This window comes from Amphibalanus amphitrite, unplaced genomic scaffold, assembly GCF_019059575.1.
Source record: "Amphibalanus amphitrite isolate SeventyFive unplaced genomic scaffold, NRLGWU_Aamphi_draft 001015F_arrow, whole genome shotgun sequence".
Taxonomy (NCBI): Eukaryota; Metazoa; Arthropoda; class Thecostraca; order Balanomorpha; family Balanidae; genus Amphibalanus; species Amphibalanus amphitrite.
The window spans coordinates 229,196-251,977 of NW_024882509.1; the positions used below are offsets into that span (position 1 = coordinate 229,196).

The 22,782-nt window shown below is 51.6% G+C and overlaps 1 protein-coding gene across 3 annotated transcripts; it reads left to right on the forward strand.

Moving 5' to 3' along the window:
* LOC122369207 (spermine synthase-like) lies at positions 1-21,757 on the forward strand. 3 transcript variants are annotated; one of them, XM_043343749.1, is made up of 9 exons: positions 1-106; positions 2,905-3,028; positions 3,814-4,028; positions 4,860-4,971; positions 5,251-5,373; positions 6,808-6,956; positions 10,604-10,693; positions 11,299-11,490; positions 21,300-21,757. In XM_043343749.1, exons 2-9 carry the CDS (start codon positions 2,968-2,970, stop codon positions 21,444-21,446), a joined length of 1,089 nt encoding a protein of 362 aa, XP_043199684.1. In that variant the 5' UTR covers positions 1-106; positions 2,905-2,967; the 3' UTR covers positions 21,447-21,757. The 3 variants fall into 3 exon arrangements, with proteins under 3 accessions (XP_043199684.1, XP_043199686.1, XP_043199685.1); XM_043343751.1 differs by having other exon boundaries at positions 22-51; XM_043343750.1 differs by having other exon boundaries at positions 29-225.
* The last annotated feature ends 1,025 nt before the right edge of the window (positions 21,758-22,782 follow it).

Here is a 22,782-nt window from a genome sequence, read left to right on the forward strand (position 1 = left end):
CGAAGTTTACAAATTGCAATTACAACGTGGGTTGCGGGTTGCGGGTTGCAGGTTGAGGCAGGAGAGTCGGTTGAGGTTGCAGAGTGATTCCCATCAAAATTGGAGGGTGGGTGTGCACGTGGGTGGTGTAATAGGATTATAGTTTATTAGAACGTTTTTGGCATATTTATCTGTACAAAGTTGCAGGCTGCAGCCTTTCACTGGCTAGCTGTCTTGATCTATCGAGTAGGTACCTATCCCTATCGCTGCTCTTACTGTTACCTGCTGTTCGGCATTCATGATGTTTGAGCCGGGCCCTGTTTCACGGTGGAGCGCTGCAGTGCGCTGCGCGCCTCAGCGCGTTGGGTTTCCATGGCAATATCAACAAACTTCCCTCTGACGCTACGCTATGACGTCATCGCAAAACGCTAGCACCCAAGCGCCAGCACCATTAGCACGCTAGCAGCATTCGCACTCAAACCTCTGTTCTCTCTGTACTTGGTTCTTTAAGACCTAGTGTTCCAAACGTGATTCATCATAAGCTAACGGATCGCACGCAACGTCATTCGAGTGACGTCAGGGGTACGCCTCAGCTCCCAGCGCGCGCAGCGTCGGGTGGTGAAACGGCCCTGAATTCAATTTGCATTCTGTGTCTGTGTTGTGTTTATTTACAGCATGTAAGTTATCCTGTTCATCCCTAATAGGACTCTGTCAAGCTTCCGAACACATGCTCGTAGATCAGGGCCCTGTTTCACTGGTGATAGCAGCACGCTGCTATCACACGTGTCAAATTGTGTTTCCATGGAAACATCTACAAACCATGGCGTCGTCAAACTGTGTGATGTCATCAAATATTGCTGCTAACATCTTCACGGCCGTGCGAATGTATCTAACGCATTCAACGAGACAGCAGCTCTGTTCCATACGTAGCTATGAAAAAGCTCACGGATTTCACGAAACGTCATTAGTGTGAGGTCATCACATTACGTCAGCTCGCGCAATTTGATAGTAGCGTGCTGCTATCACCGGTGAAACAGGGCCCAGGAGACTGGAGAGTGGAGAACCAACTGACTGATATATTAATTGAGAGTATACAGCACAGCAGCTGTGAGCTGTGTCAAGTCAGAAGGTGTGAAGAAGTTTTACCGATAAGGGTAAAATTCATAGATCAATAGGCAGAGTTTTTTTTTTTTTTTTTTTTTTTTTTTTTTTTTGTGCCCGACCCGGGCTTTTTGTCGTTAGTAGCTCACATTCATACTGGGTTAGTACACTATATACACGGCAGTGGTACGAATCGTTTTCGGCACCCGCTACGCGGGACAGCCTTGACCGCACGCTTCCTGTCACGCACCCCAGGTGGCACTGCACTGGTGCACACGCTGGGGCTATCCCGATTTCTCGGGCCCGGCAGGTCAGAGGGCTGCTCCGGGACATGAAGCGAGGCCGTGCCCTCGGGACATGTCACCGGACCGAAGGATCTGTTTAAAGGCGGATCAGGCCCGTGTACCTGCGGCCGGGGGCGCTGGCTGGCACAGCGTTAATCCCCACGACCGAGCGAACACTTCCCAGTTACTGCCATCTCCTGGGTAGGAGCCGGCCGAGGAAAATGCTGCCAGAGGTCAGCTTTGATCCAAGGACCTCCCACGCCAAACGTGAACGCACTTGCCAACTGCGCCACAAGGGTGGTTCAATAGGCAGAGTTGATGGATTTATGGTGACTGAGACTCAGACTCTGACTGACTCCAACTTCAAAAAGAATAACTGACCTTAACTCTGGGCAAAACCAATGACTCTGTCCAAGTCTGACTCTTCAGACCTGGCAGGACTGGAGTCAATGGATTTTTGGTAACTCTGACTCCAACTCCAACTCTGGTTTCAAAAATCGACTGACTCCAAAGTCCAACTCCAGACTGAACTGTCGACTCCAACCGACTGAGTTCTGACTCAGACTACACAGCCCTGGATAGGGTGCCTAACTTGAACTGGTGCCTTTTTGGTGCCCTGTTACATTTCTGAAACAGACTGGCACATAGACCCCCAAGCCAGAGCCATCTACTAAATCCATTGCAAAAGAAGACAGTCTGTTTTAGTGGATTTCTTTACTTCAAAGTTTGCTAGGTAATTGTTATTGTTTACTTTTGGGTGCTTCTCCACTCTCCAGGGCCCAGGCTTAAGTGAGCAACTAGCTATAAAATGCCTGGCGTCCGTTGGGCTGGAATAATGTGTCGGCAGCCAGGGACAAGTGATTGGCTGGCTGGGACGAGAAACTGGAGGGTTGGGAGAAGAGACCATGAGTTGGGACAGGGAGACTTCCAATTGTATTGTGGGACTGGTGGATTAAACCGCCAGGTAGATAGGAGGCCTGCAGTATTGCATGGGACAGATTGTGTTTGGATGAATTCTAGAAAAAATAGTTGTTTCTTATGCCACAACAAAAGCTTATAGCGAATGGCTCTAACCAAACTTCTGGAAAGCCAAATTGCTTTAACCAAACTTCTGGATAGCCGAATTACTTTAACCAACCTTCTGGATAGCTGAAAATAGCAATCGATGTAACGGAAGTTGGAATTCACATAGTTTATTACATTTTTAATACACTGAGCTCGTTCCTCTATCCCTGAAGATTGTCAGTGCGTTCGGGGGAGGAAGGACGAACCATGTTACCTGCCCACCTATTACGTAGGTACCGAGGTGCTGTCTCCTGTCGCCAACGCCAGATCATATTATATATCCGTTAATCTACGAAAGAGTGGCTTCGCCATCGCTCATAATTATCCTGATAATCTCCAACAACAACGACGAGAAGCGTGCGGCTCTCGAATTGTATCGATATGACTGATGAGTATCCTCCGATCCGCCTTGTGTCGCCTTGACCCCTGGCCGCGGTAAACACGTGTGTCGTAACGGTCCGTCCCGCTCCGCCAGTCGCCCGCCTGACGCCGCGCCGGAGAGACGTCTGAACTGTCCGCCAACGTCAGCTCGTCCGCCATGTCCTTCAATACCACGCTGCTCGACTTCAGCGTCGCCCCGGAGATCATCACCAATCCGGGTGAGTGCAGGACGGCGCGGGACGGCGGAGACGATCTCAGAAATGGTGCGGCATCGCGTCGTCCGCGTCTATTTGTGAATCGCATTGCTTTGCTGTCATCTTTCTAGTATTCACTTATTGTGAGATCGAAACGGTCAATGAATGGCTTGCTTGTAAAACTTATTTTCACATTCTGCCGAAGGTAGCGCACGGAAATCATTGCGCAATTTGGTAGCTTTTACAATCTTAGGCGTATACCCAGATGATATCCCCGCCATATATTCGTTGTTTCGCTATATAGTGATATGTATGATCGGTCGCTACAAAATAATTGTGAGTTCGTCTTTCATCCGCTAGGACTGTTTCTCTGCGCTCCCACTGTTCGTTCATACGTCTGCTCACCTCACTAACCTCACCCATCCTCTGCTCCGCCCAGTGGCCAGCCCTGCACTGTATGTCTGTCTGTCCTGCGCCACACTGACCGTGTCACCCGCGGCCACTGGCCAGCGCCCCTCTGTATGTGTGTCCACCCCACTGACCGTGTTTACCCCGGCCAGTGGCCAGCGCCACGCCGTGTGCATGTCTGATCCCACTGATCCCCTCCCTGCCTTGTGATCTGCCAGTGGCCAGCACCACACTGTGTCAATGTCTGACTCCTCTGACCTGCACCTGCTCTGCGCCGCGGCCAGTGGCCCAGCGCCACGCTGCGTGTCTGTCCACCGGACTGACCGTGTCACCCTCTGGCCAGTGGCCAGCGCCACGCTGCGTGTCTGTCCACCGGACTGACCGTGTCACCCTTTGGCCAGTGGCCAGCGCCACGCTGCACCAGCAGGTGGAGGAGGTGGTGGGCGCCGTGGTGCCCGGCCTCACGCGGCTCATCGAGGACCTGCTCCCCTCGGGCGGCTTCCACATGACCTACACGGCCGAGAACGAGACGTTCGTCACGTTCAGGGGCCACCGCAGCGGTCTCGTCTCTGTGCAAATCGAAAACTACGGCGAGACTTTCCTCATGGAGAACCGGGTCAGTGAGTGCCGCGCGGCAGGGCCATGACCCTCCTCATCTTGGCCTTCAGGGTGCTGGCCAGTGACCTCTCCCCAGCCGTCTGCAGGGGGCTGGAGGGAGGTCACTGGTACATGGCTGTGAGCTGGAGGGCGAATTCTGGCATGTTTCCTGAAAAGATTGGATCAATGCAAATACACTGATTGCAAATGCACTTGCAAAAACCGTGCTTACATGCCTGCTATGTTATTAAGACTTGGCTTTAGATCTGTGCCAACCATGCCACTTGTTTGACGCACACCGTATTTTAGTTGGCACTTCGAATGACAAGGTGTCTCAAAATTGCGTTTCGTGAGATACGGCTCGCATGGAATTGGGCTATTGTTTATGAATAACCGTGTTGTGTACGTGTATGTGTGATTGAGTCGTGATCTTTTCCGAGTCCATGGGCACTTCTGACGCAATAGTGTCAAACGGGGGCAGGAGCAGGATTGTGTACAAAATGTGGTAAACATGGCTCGTCTTGTGCCCAGAAACGATTAGGAATTTATGATGAAACGGCATGAAGTGTATATGCATGGGTGCATTGGAAAAACACGTTTTAGCGTTTTTGACTGATTCGTCATTTGTATTTGCAAGCGGGAGTTGTACAGTGTACGTACATTGTACTATGTGCAATTGCATATCCAGTAATTGTATGTTTCGCAGTGCTGCCATCTGATGTTGCGTTCTCTGCGAGCTGTTGTTATTTGTTTCATGCTATGAGCATTCCACAAGGCAGCGCCCTAGCACTGTCACTGACAGCATGACCTTCACTACCCGACCTTCTGACCTCAGTGTGATCTCACACAGGCAGTGGTGGAGCTGGAGAAGCGAATCCGAGCCAAAATCGGCGCCCACCGCGGGAAGGCCATTCTGCCACTGAAGAGGGGACGCGACATCGACTCCTACTTCTACACATCGGGTAGGCGGGGCACGGGGCTGGCGGCAGTTCTGTGTACTACGGCTGCAGCCTCGTTACATGGCTCGGTAATAAAGTTTATAATAAAATAAGCGTGACCGTGTTTATAAAAACTCACGCATGTGTCGTGTCCGTTTTGGTGCTGAGTCTTGGGCTCCCTAACCCACTAGTTTTACATTGAATCCCGCTGACAACTTGTCTCGCTTTCTTCAGCTGAGCGACTACTGGGTTGTTTTATATTTGTAATCCCTTTTCCGGCTGACCTGCTGACCCTCCCCTCAGATGAGCGGCTGCTCGAGTACGGCGTGCTGGAGACCATCTTTGACGAGGTGACGCCCTACCAGCACGTGCAGGTGGTACGGACACGGGACTTCGGCAAAATCCTCGTCCTGGACGGATTCCACAGTAAGTGCGTCGTCCGTAAATAGTTCAGGCACTGGCTAGACTGGTTTATTAAAAACAGGGTAAGTCTGTAATATGGCTGCGTACTGAAAAATTGCGTACCGAAATTGAGGTTCAGTTTGGAATTCTAGTTGTTGGCACGATTGTTTTGACTCGGTGCTTTGATGATATATCTTCCCGTGCCTTGCGGCATTGTTCTCAATTACGGTGCATGTATTCCCTTGCGCCATAACATTGTTTGTTCCTGAAAATGACGCAGAGTTATTGATTGATGTTGCCTCTCTGTCAGTGATATACAACTTTATTTGTTCGTTTGAGCCGAGCCGAAATCCCCAGATCATAGCGGCTGTGATGGGGAAACTGTGGCGCTCACGCGGAACTTTGGGAAAACAGCGCTGGTATTATGAATGTTTCTGAGCTCGGATGATCTGCATCCAGCAATTTCTTCCTTTTCGGTCGGGGATAATGTTGCAACCTCAACAAATGAACAGCAATGGAGGACGGAGGTTCTGAAAATGTACACCTAAGCTCAAGTTATTTTTCATTAAGCCTGTTCTATTTTTGTGTGCATCCAATATCCATCTATAGATATGTACCTGACAGTAACCGTGTTTGTTTGTTGGTTGGTTGGTTGGTTGGTTGGTTGGTTGGTTGGTTGGTTGGTTGGTTGGTTGGTTGGTTGGTTGGTTGGTTGGTTGGTTGGTTGGTTGGTTGGTTGGTTGGTTGGTTGGTTGGTTTGTTTGTTGTTGTTTTTTCATTTTCGCTACCTCACCGGCTTTGTGCAGCTGGATATTGAAAGTCTCCGATACCCCCGTAGTTGGAGCACCTGCTGACCCAAAACAGGACGCCCTTGTCAGTGAGGGTGGCTCCAGCCGCACCTGCCGCGGTGTTGACCCCTCGCCGCGGTCTATTCCCGTCCCCTCCGACCCCCGGTCGTGCCGGGTGACATCGCGTTTGACCCCGTCGTGCATCCGGTCACGTCACCAGACATATCTCGATGACCCTTCAGTCTGACACCAGCGCTATTCGCGGAGAGGTTATTCAGGTCTCCAATCGGCACTCGTATCGCTCCCCTCGAGCATGTGCTCGCGTGATTGGTGCTCGTTTCGGTATGTATGGGCCGGGATCTGATAGAGACCCGACTCGCGCCGATTCTCAGATCGTTCGATCTCCCGCGAGAAGACCTGGATATTGGGTTTGGGTTCACTCCGAAATACCCCTGCCTACTTGACTCACTCCTCTGACACAGGCGATATCTGAAAATGGTCTCTAGATAGCGCTCGTCCCCCGCGTGCCGCTGTGCCGTCGCCGCCGGGTAAGACCGAGAAGTTAGCACGCGCCTAACCTTTGTCCAGCCAACGTCAGAACCACCCGCGGGGATTGGAAAACTTGCTCGCGGGGCGGTGGCCGGTGTCTCACGGGGCGTTCACTCTACAGATATGTCGGAGAAGGACTTTATCTACACGGAGACGCTGATGGGCGGAGAAAACTACGAGGGCAAGACGGCGCTGATCCTGGGCGGGGGCGACGGCGGCCTGCTCTGTGAGCTGCTCAAACAGAACCCCAAGTTCGTCACCATGGTCGAGGTAACTGACACGGGAAGGGCGCTGGTCGGGAGGAGGGGCAGCGGGGATGTGGAGGGATGGGTTGCGTTTGGGGAGGTGGGGAGTGTTGGAGTGGGTGTGAGGAGGTGTGCAACATTGGCATATGGGTGGTTGGTTTGAATGGAACATTGCTCAAAAGAGTGATTGTGGTGGAAGGTGGGAATATTAGCGAATGCTGGCAGATCCGGAAAGGATTAAAGGTAGTGTGCCACCTTCCAATGATTTCCCATTTTATTTTTCCTAGGATAAGAAGCTTCTGTTTTTACCTAATATCGCAAAAAAATCAAAAATGGGCCTAAAATAGTGCTTTTTTTCGCCTAAAAGTTTATCGGTTTTTCGATTTGTATAACAACTGTAGTGGGCTGACCTGCAAACAGGGGACGCCGGTGAAAACAGGGCGCCGGAGGGCCTATTAGTCACGTGATATTTGGAAGTTCTCCCCCTTCAAGGGCCTTCTAAATGCTAAACGTCACGTGTAAATTTCACGAACCTTGATCAAATCGCCCCAGGCGCCCTGTTTTCACCGTCGTCCCAAACAGGCGTCGGCAACAATCGCGAATGCGGCGCACATGTGACAATAAGCAAAGGTCATTATAGAGTTACGACGTACGGGAATGAGTTATCAGCTGTCTAATCGTAGACAACACAATGTCGAATTTAAACTGTAAGCCTGTATTGGTATTGCTTCTTTAATTTGACTGTCGAACATTAATTTATGGTTTGAAATATTATTTTATGTAAAATAATTGATATGAAACAGCCGTCTCTAAAGTTATGACCCCATCTCACCACATGAAAGTGGCAGAAATGACAATGATCAGCTGACGCATTTTTCTTGGCCGAAGTCAGAGCGCGCGGCCCGACGCACCACCACCGCACCACAAAGTATGAGCAGAAGCCACCTGCGGTAGACCGCGCCCAAAGCCAGGGCCCCGGTAACGTGAGGTAGCCGAGTCGGGGCAGCTGACCCAAGCCGGGGCCGCGGCTTTGGGCGCGGTCTACCGCATCCCCGGGCAGCCCCGGGCTATCACGTGACACCGGGAGGACGCGCGGCCCCGGCTTGGGTCAGCGCACGCTGCCTCGACTCGGCTACCTCACGTTACCGGGGCCCTGGCTTTGGGCGCGGTCTACCGCACCACCTAACAGGCGTGTTCGAAACCGCAGGAGATGATGATGAACGGGTTTATCGAAACTTGATTGGATGAGCCTATCGGTAATAGCTATTTCAGTGTGTGCATTTATTGTTCATAGTGGTGTGAAATGTGGTTGGGGTACGACCGACAACCCGTCTGGGCGAATTTCGCACTGGGGTACTCAAAATTTGAAGAATTTAAGACGTTTCCATGAGTTTTGAAGGTATGGATAAGTTCTAAAAATCCGGTTCTCCTTATCTGGGCCATTAACTCCATACGGTCCAGGAAAGCTGGCACACTACCTTTAAACGAATTTTGATATAACGGGGGGTGGGGGTAATGGACTGAATATTGGTAGGATAGAAGGACATTGAACCAGTGACAGCCGGTGACTGAGACGGGCAGATTTAATTTGATGCCTCAATGCGAAGACAACTGAAGTGGCTCATTTTGTATGAGGATACCCGCCTCAGAAAACCCGCCTCGTTTTATTGTCGCTCAGAAAACACGCTCCGTTGGGCAGCCAAGGTTCTCTCGGCTCACATTGATCCCGGGGGCTTTCTTTGGGGAGTCAACATTTTCGTCGGCTGGAATAGCAATTTGGCTGATAAGACAGGGGCGCGGTGTTGACAGTGCACTACCGACAGCTGAAAATGGGACAAGGGATGCGAACTAGTAAAGAACTGCGCGGTCAGGGTGTTTAATCAGTCCCTGGGAGTGTTGTGATATGGATGTGTCTTATGCCAGGGGCACGACTTAATCTGGGTCAGTGAGTTATTAACCAAGGTATGGAATATTCAGTTGGTACCTACTAAGATACGTTGAAATGCAGACGGATACTGACAAAGCATGCGGACATACACGGACCAGTATTCTGAAGTTTACGAACTTCCAAAGCTGCTCTCGTGGTATCGACGGGTCAATTTGCCCTCTTACTGTAACGGCGTAGTATTGACCAAGTGGGAGGGCGTCTAGGATCAGTCATAGATCAAAACTGAAGTTTGATGGTGTTCATGCGATGGCTCGAATTCACTAGCTATTTGATGGTGTCTGTCGAAAAAAAAATCATATTATCATGGTCACTCTACTATCACAAGCAGCCAAGGTGGAACATAAGAGTTCAGTGTTCAAGGATTCCGATCCATCGGTCAGCGAGGTTCTAGTGTAAATACACGGACACAGCGATGTGTACAGCCCACGACCGTTGTCCGCGGGCACGCTCCGAGCAGATGGCGCTACCGTGCCGCCTGTTCCGCGTAGTGTCGGGGTCCATTTGGGCTATAGTGCTGTTTAAATTGTCCTGCAGGGGATAGGTCGCCGTATGACAGCAGCTGCTCAAAGCCGGACGGCCATTTGGAACGTCTTACACCTTTACACTGGAGCGTGACGGAAAGAGAGGTTCAGCCCGCGCTGGTGGATGGCCGTCAGTTATATGTGCGCTCTTTGTTGCAACCAGACGAGCGAAAGATGTTAGTTTTGGATGTTAAGTGGTCAGACTTTAAGCTCTAAAAATAGGTAAGGATTGATATTGATTTCGGTTCTAATTCGTACCAATGCATCCCTTTTTACGTTCCAGCGCGTTATCTTATCCGTGCTACGGGTGTCCGTCAAAGGCCACCTATGCACCATGTTTCCCCATCTCCGCCCCTATGACCGCTGACAGACGCATTAGCGTCGGTTTCTCGAGCCGCTGATCTGTGGGCTGTTTGCGGCCGTGATCCAACAATCGACCCGAGGGACAGACGGGGATGCCGGGCAAACGCATTAACTGACCTTTGTGGTGTCTATATATATATATATATATATATATATATATATATATATATATATATATATATATATATATATAATGGCTGATGCTGAGCGTCAACAAGAAATATGTAATTGTAATATGCTCATTATAAAAAATAGTTTGCTTGCACACGACAGGAACGCAGATCCTTGACATGCTTAGCACACTGTCACTGTGTGTTCTGACTTAAAGTCACATCAACTGCTGGCGCCGGCAGGTAATGCGCATTTTCTGGCCGGCACGAAGGATTATTTCTCAGCCCAGTATGTTCTGGGCTCGCCCCGAACATTAGGGAAATCCCTGAATATCAAAGAGCTTCCCTTCTTTGAAAGATTGTCTTACTTTAGGGGATGTCTGTGAGTGTGATATACTGTCTCTCTAAATATAAGAGAATCATCTCGCTAGATGTAACAGATCGTTCACTGGGTATCAGGAAACTCACTCAGTGGATCTCAGGGAACCCCACCTCACTAAATGCCACCAATCATCTATCACTGGCTATCAGTGTTCGTTAGGGGGCTCATTATACACGGTCAAAAATAAAGTTTGCCGAATTCATCGGGCCAGATCGAAATTCAAGAAACTCGACCCGGCCCGACGAATCCGACAAACTTTTCCGAGTGGAGCACCTCAGTGATCGTCCCTCGCCGGCTATCTCGGCCACACACCCGCTCTCACCGCTCGTATCTGTCGCTCCTCCTCAGATCGACGAAGTGGTGATCAGGGAGTGTAGGAAGCACCTGCGGGCCATCTGCGGCGATTGTCTGGACAAGTTCGACGGCGACAACTTCAAGGTACGACGCCGGGTGGCAGCGACCGTTTTCCCGCGCGGCGCCGGGCGGCAGCGACCGTTTTCCCGCGCGGCGCCGGGCGGCAGCGACCGTTTTCCCGCGCGGCGCCGGGCGGCAGCGACTGCTCTCCCGTGTGACCGTGTTTGAAGTGGCGAGCGCGCTACGATACAGGGTCTTTGATCGGTTATGTGTGGACTCGGTGTCAGTAACAGTGATTGTGTTCTTATGTCTGTGAGTATGGTGAATAGTGTGCGTACACATGCTGACAAATCCAGGCTGGTGTTTGTGACTGATGTGATAGCTGCTATACCTTTCGTGTTTTTTGTTTAGTGGAAACCAAATTCTTTTGAGGAGCAATGACAGATTATAAGCTTTAGCGTATTGACTCAGATTCAGAGGATCTTTTTAAGTTTTGGGCTGAACATATTAACAGTTGGCTCACCAGCAGCTACTCTAGTTTATGGATTGGACTTTACATTCTTACAAGCCTGGTTATTTTCACAAACTCCACCAGATTAATCGGTCTCCAATGGATCGATGACTATGCACGTCTGTCTAACCTCTACCTCTGTTGTGATTGTCACCGCGCCTCCCCCACTCCTCGACAGATTATCGTGGGCGACGCGTTCCAGTACCTCAAGGACAGCGTCCAGGAGGCACGCACGTTCGACTACATCTTCTACGACCTGAGCGACGTGCCCGTGTCGCCGCGGCACGACCGCGACCTCTGGAACATGGTCAAGGACGTACTGCAGGACAGCATGAGCCTGCTGCCCGCCGGCGGAAAGTACATGAGCCACGTGAGTAGAGCGGCCCGGGTGCGGCTGGCACTGGGGCGGACTGAGAGCGCGGGCGGCTGATGGGAGATGGGGGTGAGAGAGCCGTAGACTGATGACCGATGGGACTGGGAGAGCGCGGCGGTTTGGGAGACTAGAGGATAGTGCTGATCGGGAATGGAAGTGTGATTTATCACTGTTGAATCTGGCCCATCTGTTTAGCTGAGGACCTCGGACGAGGCGTGAATTACAAAGAAAAATAATCACCTCTTATCAACAACAACAAAAAACTGTTGTGTCCTGCACGCTGTTCGACTTCTCAGGGTGCAGATTTATCGGCGGATTGTTCACTGACGAATCAGGAAATCCACATATCTGCTCTGAAATCGAGGCTGGGTGATATTGCAATATCACATTTCAGCTTGTGTGTTCGATTTTTGCTTTTGATGCGTCTTACGAAGGGTAATGGGTTCTTTTCTCACCAGAGTAGGAGAGGTAGTTGTCAGTTCCATTGGGAGGCTAGGTACGAAAGATTTTTCGAACACAGTTAATAGTCCCCTCATGTTCATTTCTGGGTGCGGCATGGCGTGCTTTATAACAATTAGGCGTATAGCATAAAGCATTGTTGGGCTTCCACAGACCTTATCACAATGACAGTCTAAGAAATCGCATCTATGTGCATTGTGTATAATTTGTGCATTTCCTTTGAACAACATACATTGCGTATCGCTTTGAAAAATCCTGAGGTAGAAAGTTAAAAGGTTTGTTGCGTCAGCCTCTTCATTTCCATTGTCCTCATAAGATGTCTGGCGCGGAATCCGTCCGCACCGTTGAACGATGGCTAAAGGAGCCGGAGACGCATCAAAAGGTGTTTGGCTCGATTACCGTCACTCTGACGCAGAAGCGCGCACGGTGTCTGTGCCCGCGGGGAGTTGCCTGAAGCAGGTGTTACGTACCAACATTTTAGTGCGGCACTTGGAGTGAGATTGCCTCTGGTCCGCCTTTCAGCGGGCCGAGATTGGATCCCTGATCGCGTGTTACGCGTGGTTCGGTCGAACAGGTGGCGGAGCGTAGAGTTGAGCGTGGGTATATGCAGTGACGTAGGTGGGGCGGGTCCGGGTTGAATCGGTCCGTTCAGCTCAGTGCTGTGCGAGATTTGACGTGGGTAGATGATTCATTCCGTCTTTGTTCAGGGTACGGATGGTGTGGACTTTAGATTTCGCCATTCTTTACGCCTTACGGTGTTATTTTGTTGCACTCTGCGAACCCAAAACTCTTGCAACTTGCAGATGTGGAGAGGTTGGACCCAACTTTACAGATCACCCTCTCATGACTGGTTATTGCATGGACGTAGTTTTGACATCACACTGATTGCATTTTCTTAACTTGTGGCGACAGTTGGCTGTTTTGTGATTGAATTTACCCTATGGGATGTCCGTCGATGTCCTCTCAATTTTATTTCTTTAATTCATTTAAATTGCTGTTTCAACAGCAGCACTAAAGAGATTACGATAGAGTCGTGATTGAGTGAAATGTATCTGCAAATTAAGCAATGCCTTTTATTTTCATGACACCTAATGGCTTTGCGCGGGTATCTCCAAGCGTGCAGTGTTCGGAAGCTAATTGCTCTATTAGCTACCTTTCTGTATTTTGAAGTTTGGTCAGATATGATGCTCATGAAGATTAGGGTCACCAAATAGCCGCATCGCTGTGTTTACGCCTTTATTGTTCATCATTTATCGTCAGCCTAGTCCCCCGCCTCTGCCACCACCTATCTGGCGCTATGGGAGACCGGTCGACCGCCGCCCCGCCCCCATGTAATGGTGTGTGCCCGTGTGACTGTGTGTTTAGCTAACGGGCCGACTGTGTGGGCGGCCACTCGGCCAACACGCCCCGTTTGGTCAGTGAGGGTGTGCGGGGGCGTGGGTGCCCGCTGGGATAACACGCGCAGTACGCACCGCTCCAGCCCGGCCGCCGGTGATGGCTCGATCAGCGGGTGTGTGGTGACTGACCGTGAGATGGCTTGAAGATGATCCTTTATCACTGGTGCGCAGGTCACTCAGAGGCCACTGGTGGGTCAGAGGTGTTGTGATTTGTTCCGGGAGTCTGGTCCACTTTCAGGTTCCACGGCTTCAGGGTATTTCAGCTCGTGACTATTCAATGCCCTATTAGACTAAGTTTGGGACAACCAAGCCAAGAAGTACCAAGTACCAACTAGATGTTTATTGTTCTGTGGTCACGTTTTCAATTAATGTCCATCTTGAGCCTGCGAGAAGTCATTTTTTTTTGTACTTCTGCGATGCGCCGGTAATATTGCTGCTTTGGCTGTGTCTTATCCAACATGGAGTGTAGTAATTGTGCCATTTTCTTGTTGTAATATTCCTCCTTCCAAGAACTCGGTCGTCCCGCTGAGGTACTCCCGCTCTCAGAACTGGTGATGCGCAGAAGCCCTGCAGCCAGTCGCCCCGAGTTGGCCCTATATTGGCTGGCCAGGCTGCTGTCGTCTCCGCGCCCAGCCGTGACTCCATTGGGACGCCGGCGGGCGGCGACGTGACGGTCCCCGTGACGTGACGTCGGTGTGTGACGCCAGTCTGTGCTACCTGGAGTGGAGGCAGGCGGCCGCGCTGCCAGACACACTCTAACACGCCTGGTTAGCCGGCCCGGTCGGTCAGTGACCGGCGAAGAGTCGAGTGGAGTGGTGACCGCCCGCCGGCTGCTCTGCTATGGACTCTGTTGCTCTCCCCTCTCTCTTCTCTCCACTCCACTCCACTCCACTCCACTCCACTCCACTCCACTCCACTCCTCTCCTCTCCACTCCTCACTTCTCCATTCCTCTTCTCTTCTCTCCTCTCCTCTCCTCTCCTCTCCTCTCCTCTCCTCTCCTCTCCTCTCCTCTCCTCTCCTCTCCTCTCCTCTCCTCTCTGGTGGGTGGAGGTCTGGCGCAAATCCGCTTCACTGCACCCGACGAGGCTGGTCGAACCGGAACGCTTCCCTTATGCTCGGAAATCAAATTAGCGGAGACCACTGAAGTCCCGACCTGATCAAAGGCTCTTCGCACTCGCCACAGGCGCGGTCGTGTTTGCGAGTGATGAGTGCCGACTTTTGGAATTATCGGCAGGAAGGGATCCTGCATTAGCTGTCCGGTAAGATGATAAGGTCGACTTTGTTTCCTGCATCGCAATGAACAACTTAAAAAGGTTGTATTATGAGGTCAACAGCTGTGCTACTAATTGGTTAACGTCTTCCGTGTTACATAAGGCACCTGGAAGAGTCAGTGTGTCTGTGAAGCTCGGGTTTCGATTTCTCAATTTTCAAACATTTCCGCATTGGATTTGGTCTTTTCATCCTGAAGTTATGGGAGGTGGTACGGAAGAGGTTCAGAGTGCTACCTACACATAGAGATGAATCAGTCAATATGTGTTATTCTGCCGGCTCCATGTGTTGTATCTGAGACCTGTCGACAATGAGTGCTGTATATAAGCACACGTCCCGATTGTGTATCTTCATATGATGGCAGCTGATTAACTGCCTTTGGAAATCCGAGCTGCTTGTTTCGTATGCTAGGATACGTAGAGTGATATTTATCTCAAACCACTGCATTACCGCGATTATGCCACCAATTTGCATTTTGTTTCGACTCATGCTGAGCAAGCCTGGGGTGAATCTTCGAAATAGACCTCGCCGCACCATCAGACGAAGAGGCTACTTCAGCGAGCGGTTCGACCAGGGTGTATTGAATGAAGGCTCGGCGTTCTCTCTGTGAGTGGTGCGACGAGCCATGTGGCCACGTAATCGCTGGCCACAGCGTAACCAATGAGGTATCGACCTGCCTGAGACGCAGCTGAAGGGTGAATGGGTCCACAGTGTGTGGATGCATTCAGCGTGGGTGTGTAGTGGGTACCGGACCCGGGAAAAGACTTCTGAGTGGGTCAGTGTGAAGGCGAAAGGACGGTAACCGGGTCCGCACGCACCGCCGGAGTATAGGGTAGAGCGGGTCCGGTTGGCTCACTGGTAGAACGCTGAGAAATGCGAAACTGAACTTTTTGCGCGGTGGCTTTGAATTAGTTTTTAGAGAAAAAGATCATGTTTTTTGGCAGACGTATTTTCGCCACTTCTTTCCAAAGACCTGTTACAACTGCGCTTTTTATATTCTGTTTTGTTCTGTCGAGTTTAAGTTGTCCACAATGACAACAGTGGTTTCTTTTGAAGCCACACGACTGCTACCTATGTGTAGTCCAGAGAAACACGGCGCTCATTATTACATCCGTCTCCGATCAAAGTCAGTCGAGGGCCTCCTCTCGGTGGCTTTTTCTCTGTGTGCGTTCCTGTGTCCGGTCTAGTACCAGTAAAACGCCTTTTGGGCGAAGAACGAGCGAGCGAGATAGTGAGCCTTGCACGTGCGGAAGGGCGAGAGGGTACTTCCAACGGGACTTGTGCAAAGCACCCTTCTAACCGGTCGCTGGTGGTGTGCCAAATTTGAACGCAATCGGCCCAGCCGTTCCTGAGATCTGGCAGCGGCATTCTGCACGTGTGCACGTGCAAACGGGGTCCAAACTGACTTTTGCACGGCACCCTACTAACCGGTCCCCAACCGTGTACCAAATTTGAGCGCAATCGGCCCAGCCGTTCTCGAGATCTGGAAGCGCCCCCTGCACGTGCGCACGTGCAGTAGCACCCTAACCGCAACACACGGGAATGCATTGCCTGGTGGGTGCCTATCTGTATGCCAAGTTTCAGCGAAATCGCCCCAGTAATTACCGAGTTATTGAAATGGGAACCAATTTGGCACCTCTTGTTTTTGTATTTTGCACGTGCAGTGGGGGTCACTCACATAGATCAAGAGTAGGGGAAGTTGGGGCAATGCCGGAGTTGGGGCAAAGCCGAAATTCGAGATATTTCGAAAACCGTAAGACATGGATGCCACCTGTCAGTGATGCTCTGAAGCTTAAGTGACTACAATTATCGTATATTTGTTACGAGTCGTCATTCGGAATACTTCGACTGTGAGGGCGCCAAGACCGTTTTCAAGGTACGTTTCCCTTGTACTACATGCGCCTTTGAAGCTGCATTTCTTACTCATTATGCTACTGTTTGTCTGGCCAATTCGGTCAAGTAATCTTTAGCATGTCTTTGCATAAGTGTGCTGCCTATTTGAAATTTATACAGCACGTTGAAAAGTTATGGGCCTGCAAATGAAAGTATGGCTGGCTGGGGTAATGCCGAAAACGTGCGATTACGCACGTGTTAAAAGCACGCTACGTGGACTTTACTGCTGTAGAATAGCAACGCGTATTTTTAGTCACACAAATTACACTTTCAACCGACACAACGGCCTGTTACCTATAAGGAATGATTTACCTGGCATTTTCTTATTATATCACACAATTATAACTTCCAGTGTGCACCGCGTCCTCAAGCTCTTAAAACGCGTGTCAGCTTTGATGAATTCTGGATAAAGTTTGAGATAAAATGGCAAAACATCAATGTCGGCATTCCCCGTAGATCATTTCTCCCATTTTCGGCTTTCCCCGCAGTCCGGGGCAACGCCGAAAAAGTCACTTCTTTGATATTTTTAGCTTGTGCGCTTAACGGTATGCGAATTCATCTAATGCGCCTGGTATGTTTGAAAGGCAAAAGACTGGTCTCTCGAATGACGCCAACAAGAATAGCTTATGTTGTCTACCTTGCGTTCTACGGGCGTCAGAAAAAAAGTCTTCGGCGTTCCCCCAACTTCCCCTATCCGACCTTTGGTAGAAGGGATGCAGCTACCCTGCAAAAATTACCGCAAGACAATCGCCCAAGCGGCTGCTGAGATATGAGCCTCTCAAAATCACTACTTTTTCAAAACAGCGTGAGCACCCTTGACTTTTCACGTGGCACGTGCCACGACGGTCACTGAGATGTGTCAAGAGTAGTCAATTACGGGGTAGAAGGGATGGGGCTACCCAGCAAAAAAGACCGCAGGCCAATCGGTCCAGCGGTTGCTGAGATATAAGCCTCTCAAAAGCGTTACAGGCCGGGCCGGGCCGGGCCGCTCATACTGAGATTTTTCCGTTATATTGAAAAGACTTCGCTTCGCTCGCTGCGCTCGCTCGCTCGTAATAAGTTATTCATTCCGCGCGCTGCGTCCATTTTCATCGTGCGCCCCGCTCGGAGCGGCGGTGCCCGGGGAGGAGCGCTCTGTCGGCGGCGGCGCAGCCCGCGAGCTGGCGCAGCTCCTCCGCGAGCCGCCGGCGGTTCAATGGGAGCGCTCCCGGCGGAGCTGCGAGCTGTCGGAGCCCGCGGCTAACCCGGTCTGTCAGAGACGTCGGACGCCGCACTGTGCACCGGCCTGGAGTCGGGGGCGCGTGCCGAGGGGGTGGTGAATGTCAGATGGTGGTGAATGTCAGATCGAGCTTTTTGTCGATGGAGAGAGCGTTCGGTTGTTGAGAACCTTTCAGCTCAGTTCCAGTATGTTATGGCGTGTCGTACCGTTTGTAACACGCAACAGTTCTTTCCAGTCTGTTATGTTCTCCGGAGTGGTGCTGCTGTTGAGTTTCTAGCTTTTGCTGTTGAAAGCACGTTTTATTTGAAATATTTTGTTTATGTGGTGGTAAGGAGTTACTGGTTACCTGCCCCGCTGCAAAACAGGCGACTTTATTCATCACGTTTCGTGTGACGCTTATTGATCATATGCGAAGCGTGGTGAAACAGAGAGTAATGCTAAATAGACCCGAGCTTCTGTGGGTGACTTAACTATACAGAATGACGTTTTCTGCTAAATTTAATGAACCGTGTTTCTGCTGCATAATAAGCAGTGCACCTACATGTCCAAAGTGCATGTATCGTGTGCACTGTACTGAGTAAACTTGACGAATTGATGCAATCAACTGCTTGTTATTTACCATTGTCTGTCATATAGGTACGCATATTGTCCTTCTGTTGGCAGGATGTTTTTCCACATCAGCTTTGTGACATGTGTTGCATGTGAAACGCTCGTGTTCAGGCTGAGATGTCTTTTTGTGCCTGATTCATATGAATCGGTAATCATACATCCGTCTTTTATGTTTTTTCTCTCACATAATCCGACATGCAGCAACCTTTTGCGTGGGTTTTTATGTGTAAGTCGTTATACGCCCGCCTCCCCGGCTGTCTGTGTGTGCCGCGCGGAGCCGCTGAGAGCGGTCCGCGGACAGACGCACCTGACTGGGGCGCGGCCAGAGGTGATGTATCGACCACTGACTCCGTGTGTCGGCGCGCTCCGACTCACCCGTCGCCGCCGACGGGGGTCGACACGGCGCCGGGCCGGTGACGCGCCGCCCCGCCCGTGTCGCTAGATGTACCGGAGCTGGCCGTCACGGAGCTACGGCCAGCGGCGCGACGATAACGGCGGTAGCTCGGAGGCGCCGCGCCGCGTACGTAACCGGCCGCGGCCCGGCCCGGCCCGCCCTCTCTGGTCGTGGTTATTTGCAGCAGCAGTCGAGCTTTATTCCACTTTTTGCGCGGCGGCTGCCGCCTCTGGCGTTGGCTCTGCCAATATGCCTCGGTGAACCGCTTTCATGCATGGCCTCACCGCCCCCGGCGCCGCGCAGCGGAGCCCGCCCGTCCCGTCTCCTTCCCTGTAGACCGGCGCTGCTCCGTGTTGTGGCACCGCGCATTGACGGCGCTTCTCCGGCACCCCTGCCCTGGATCGCCGCCGGCTGCATACGTTCCAGTCTTGAGCCTGGCATAGGGATAAAGTACTACTGGCGACCACGGCATGCATCTGATCAGTAGGAGATTTTGGTTTAGTTTGCGATACTGCATCATATACGGATATGCTTTGCTACTTTTCTCAGTTTGCAGTCGTCAAAATCACATTGTTTTCGCCTGCCTCTCCAACACTAAGGCCCGAGAAAGGAAGTTATTTGTTAAGAAATCATGGACATCAAGTGATTATCGCCATGGACAGTTGATTGTTTTCGATTGGTCATGGCACCTGCTCCATTTCCCTCTATATCGTCCACTGCATTCGCCTCTGTTCTCGCTCGTTTGTTTCGGCGCGCAGTTGGAGGTCTATCTGACTCGGCCGGTCAGACGACCGGCGGTCCTTCCGGACCCTGGTCCGGACCCAGGCCCCGGTGGCCGCCATTTCTGGGCACCGGGGCCTGCTGCTGGCGAACGACCACTCCGGCCGGGGCGCTCACGCTGGTGCCGTCGTGATCGCCTCCACTGTCGTCTGGAGGGCTACTGCCCGTGATTTACCGGGTATTGCCCGCTCGTCCGCCGGTCTGCGGGGCCGCTCCCGTGTCTGGAGAGGGGTTTGGGTCTAGGTCAGAGGCTAGCTGCATCATAACGGCGTTTGGAAGAAGCTCGTCAGGGTGAGAGGGTAGTGCTTAGCGAGTGAGGCCAGGGTCGAGCTTGATTGAGCCATGACGGCAGAGAAGTGCGAGGACGGAGGTGTTGGGGAAGCTTCGGTGATTAAAACTGGTTGCGGTTTTAAACTCTCATGGTGTCTGACTGGATTCGGAGTTTAACGGCGGATGACCCAAGTGTTCCTAAACCGATAACGTTTCATGCCGGCAGATTTGCCGGCCCTGATCATCAAACTGTACTGCATTCTTGCATCATTTTCCTTTTATGTCATGCTTAGCTCCAATCCAATTCCCATTACACCAAGAACTGTGCACAGTTTCCGCCATTAAACTGTGTCGCTAATGACCTCCGTCCCAGGTCGCCCGGCAACCTCCTCTGTATCTGTTGCCGGGCGTGTCTAGGAGTTTCGGCTCGCCTTGCTACACGATTCCCCGCGGAGATCTGACGAGCAGACACCTGTTCAGAGCACGTCCGGAACCGGGCGCTCCGCCACCCGGCTCAAACCTCCTGCAAATTAGCAGTCCCGGGCCGCGGCGGGCGACGGGGCGCGGAAGTGCTGGTCAGAGCAGCGTGTGACGCCTTTCTGTGGACGGCTGCTGAGCTGAGGGCTCCGCGGACGTGAGATGTCACGCGGCTCTCCCGCTGACAGGGAGGTTCTCAGAATGGCCGGCGAGCGGAGCTGCGCGGGATGGAGCGCGCCGAAATTGGCTCTGAATTGCCGACTGGGTGAATGGATTGAGATGGACCTGTCGGGGACCCCGTACGTGGCCGTGTTAAACGTGACAGGACGTGGCCGTTTAATTAGGGGTCTGCAATTCACTGGGCTAGGTCGCTTTGCTGGATGACAACGTACAGAAAATTTGCAGTAAGTGCTTAGGACAGCATTGATTAGATCGGAGTACCTTTTTCTGTTGGTCTTTTGAGTGAGCGATGAATGTGCATGCATTTCTTCACAGCATAGCTCGCGGCAAGTTTTCGATATGCAAGGGCACAGTAACTGCTTCGGTTACTTTCTTTTATACCATCGCTGGCTTGATTTTGCTACGTGATCACCAGCACTTGCAAGTGATTTAAGTTATTTTGTCAACCATCTTACTTTCGTTTTTCCTTTTGTATCTTCGTAAGGCATGTTAGTACGACTAGAGCAATAATTCATGATCATCATGATCATTTGTTATCATTTCGGGGTTCCCGGTAACAGGAGCAATATGCGGTGAGCAATTGTTAATCTCATTCTCCGCTGTCCATTGTCTGGTCAACATTGTTCCCCTTCTTCGGTCCCCTGTCTCGTGGTGATCCCTGCGCCCGTCTGTGTGCCCCCAGGGTCTGCTGTGACCCGCCGTGACGCCGTGGCCGCCCTCGTCCCGTCTGTGCCCTCAGGTGACGGGCGTCACTGTCTCGTCGTGTCTGTGTGACCCCCCCCCTCCCGTATGTGACCCCCTCCCCCGTCTGTGACCCCTCCCCCGTATGTGACCCCTCCCCCGTCTGTGTCCCGTCAGGTGATGGGCGTCAACTGTCCGGAGGCGCTGGAGGAGTTTGAGAGGCTCGTGGACGAGCTGCCGGCCAAGACGAGTCGCACCAGCTCCAGCGCCTACGTGCCCTCCTTCATGGAGACCTGGGTGTTCTACCAGGTGACCAAGTGTTGATCTGAGCGCGGTGAGTCCGCTCCTGTCCTGCATGCCCTCCGAGAGAGAGCGGAGAGAGCGCCGAGTCGCCCAGGCCAGTGTGACTGACGGGTGTCATCAGATGACCCTGCGACCTGTGCCATCATGGATGACCCTCTGGTGTCATCGTGAGCTGCCATATGATGCGGCCCAGGGTCGCCGGGTGCCCGAGGGCTGTTTTCCTCCATTGTCACCTCCGTTTTGTTGAGTGCGGCCGCCGGCCGGAGCCACAGCACAGCGCAGTCGTTACGCACATTTTGAGTGTTTGTCACGGAATAAATAGGCAGCTATTATGTACGTCTTGTTGAAATGTTTCGAAGTTTGTACAGTATGAGACCTAGACTCGCGGGAAAAGAGCTAGAGTGACTGGAACACGGACGGAATGAGAAGGAAGGGCAAATTACTGTTGCCGAGAGACTGAATCGAGGCACAATTATGGTTCTCTAGCATGCGGGTAATTGGGTAAATGTTGAAACTTATTGGAATACTATAGATATTTTTGGCATTTTTTACCTGTCATCACCCGTGTTCACAAAGTAAACCTATTTAAATTAGTTCGTTGCTACCTCCCATCACTAGATCATACTGACTCACTTTTTCAGCCGATAGGTCAGTCGAGTAGAGGTTAAATATTACCTCACCGCTGTGTCAATATGTCGGTAGCGGCGCGTCGCTAAAGGTCAAGCCAACATATCAGAACAGACGGACACCGATCGGGAGTAGGCGCTGGTGGTATTGATTACCGAACCTGCCATTTACGGGGTGATTGACCACCGATTGGATATTTGAGGGAAACCTTTGGTCCCATTTCCCGTACTCGAATCAGCTCCGTAATGCTTAGTCCAAGTATGGCTCTCCCAGGTCCGCATGCCATCTCACATTCCCGCGCTCGGCTGTATTAATTCCCAGCGGTCTGTGACGGCTACGGTGCTAATATCTGCAATACCGTCCGTCTCCCAGTCCGTTCGAGATCGATTGCCACATTTCAGTGAGCTGAAAAGTTTATTACGTCCGTCTCTATTTGGCTTCCTGGTATCGACCAATAAATAAGCGTCGTGAAGACGGATGTTGTATATCATATTAACTTTTGTGTCTTTTCGGGTGTAAAGTTTCGGCTAAAAGACGCTGGGGGTCTTCTCCAAACGGCACTGCCAGGTAGGATATGAGGCGACACGCGTGCCAATAACTTCCGATGCGGCCTGTTGCATCGTTCAGAGACGCCCGTAGCCGTGGAAGGAGCATGCTGCGTGACATTACGAATCCCGCGCGGCCCGAGCCACGCGCTCATCAATCTGAGTACTGCCGGGTAGGTACGTAC

Coding starts and splice junctions, on each gene's coding strand:
- LOC122369207 (XM_043343749.1), top strand. CDS start 2,968: ATGTCCTTCAATACCACGCTGCTCGACTTCAGCGTCGCCCCGGAGATC. Junction 4,029..4,859: donor CTTTCCTCATGGAGAACCGG/GTCAGTGAGTGC, acceptor GATCTCACACAG/GCAGTGGTGGAGCTGGAGAA. Junction 6,957..10,603: donor AGTTCGTCACCATGGTCGAG/GTAACTGACACG, acceptor GCTCCTCCTCAG/ATCGACGAAGTGGTGATCAG.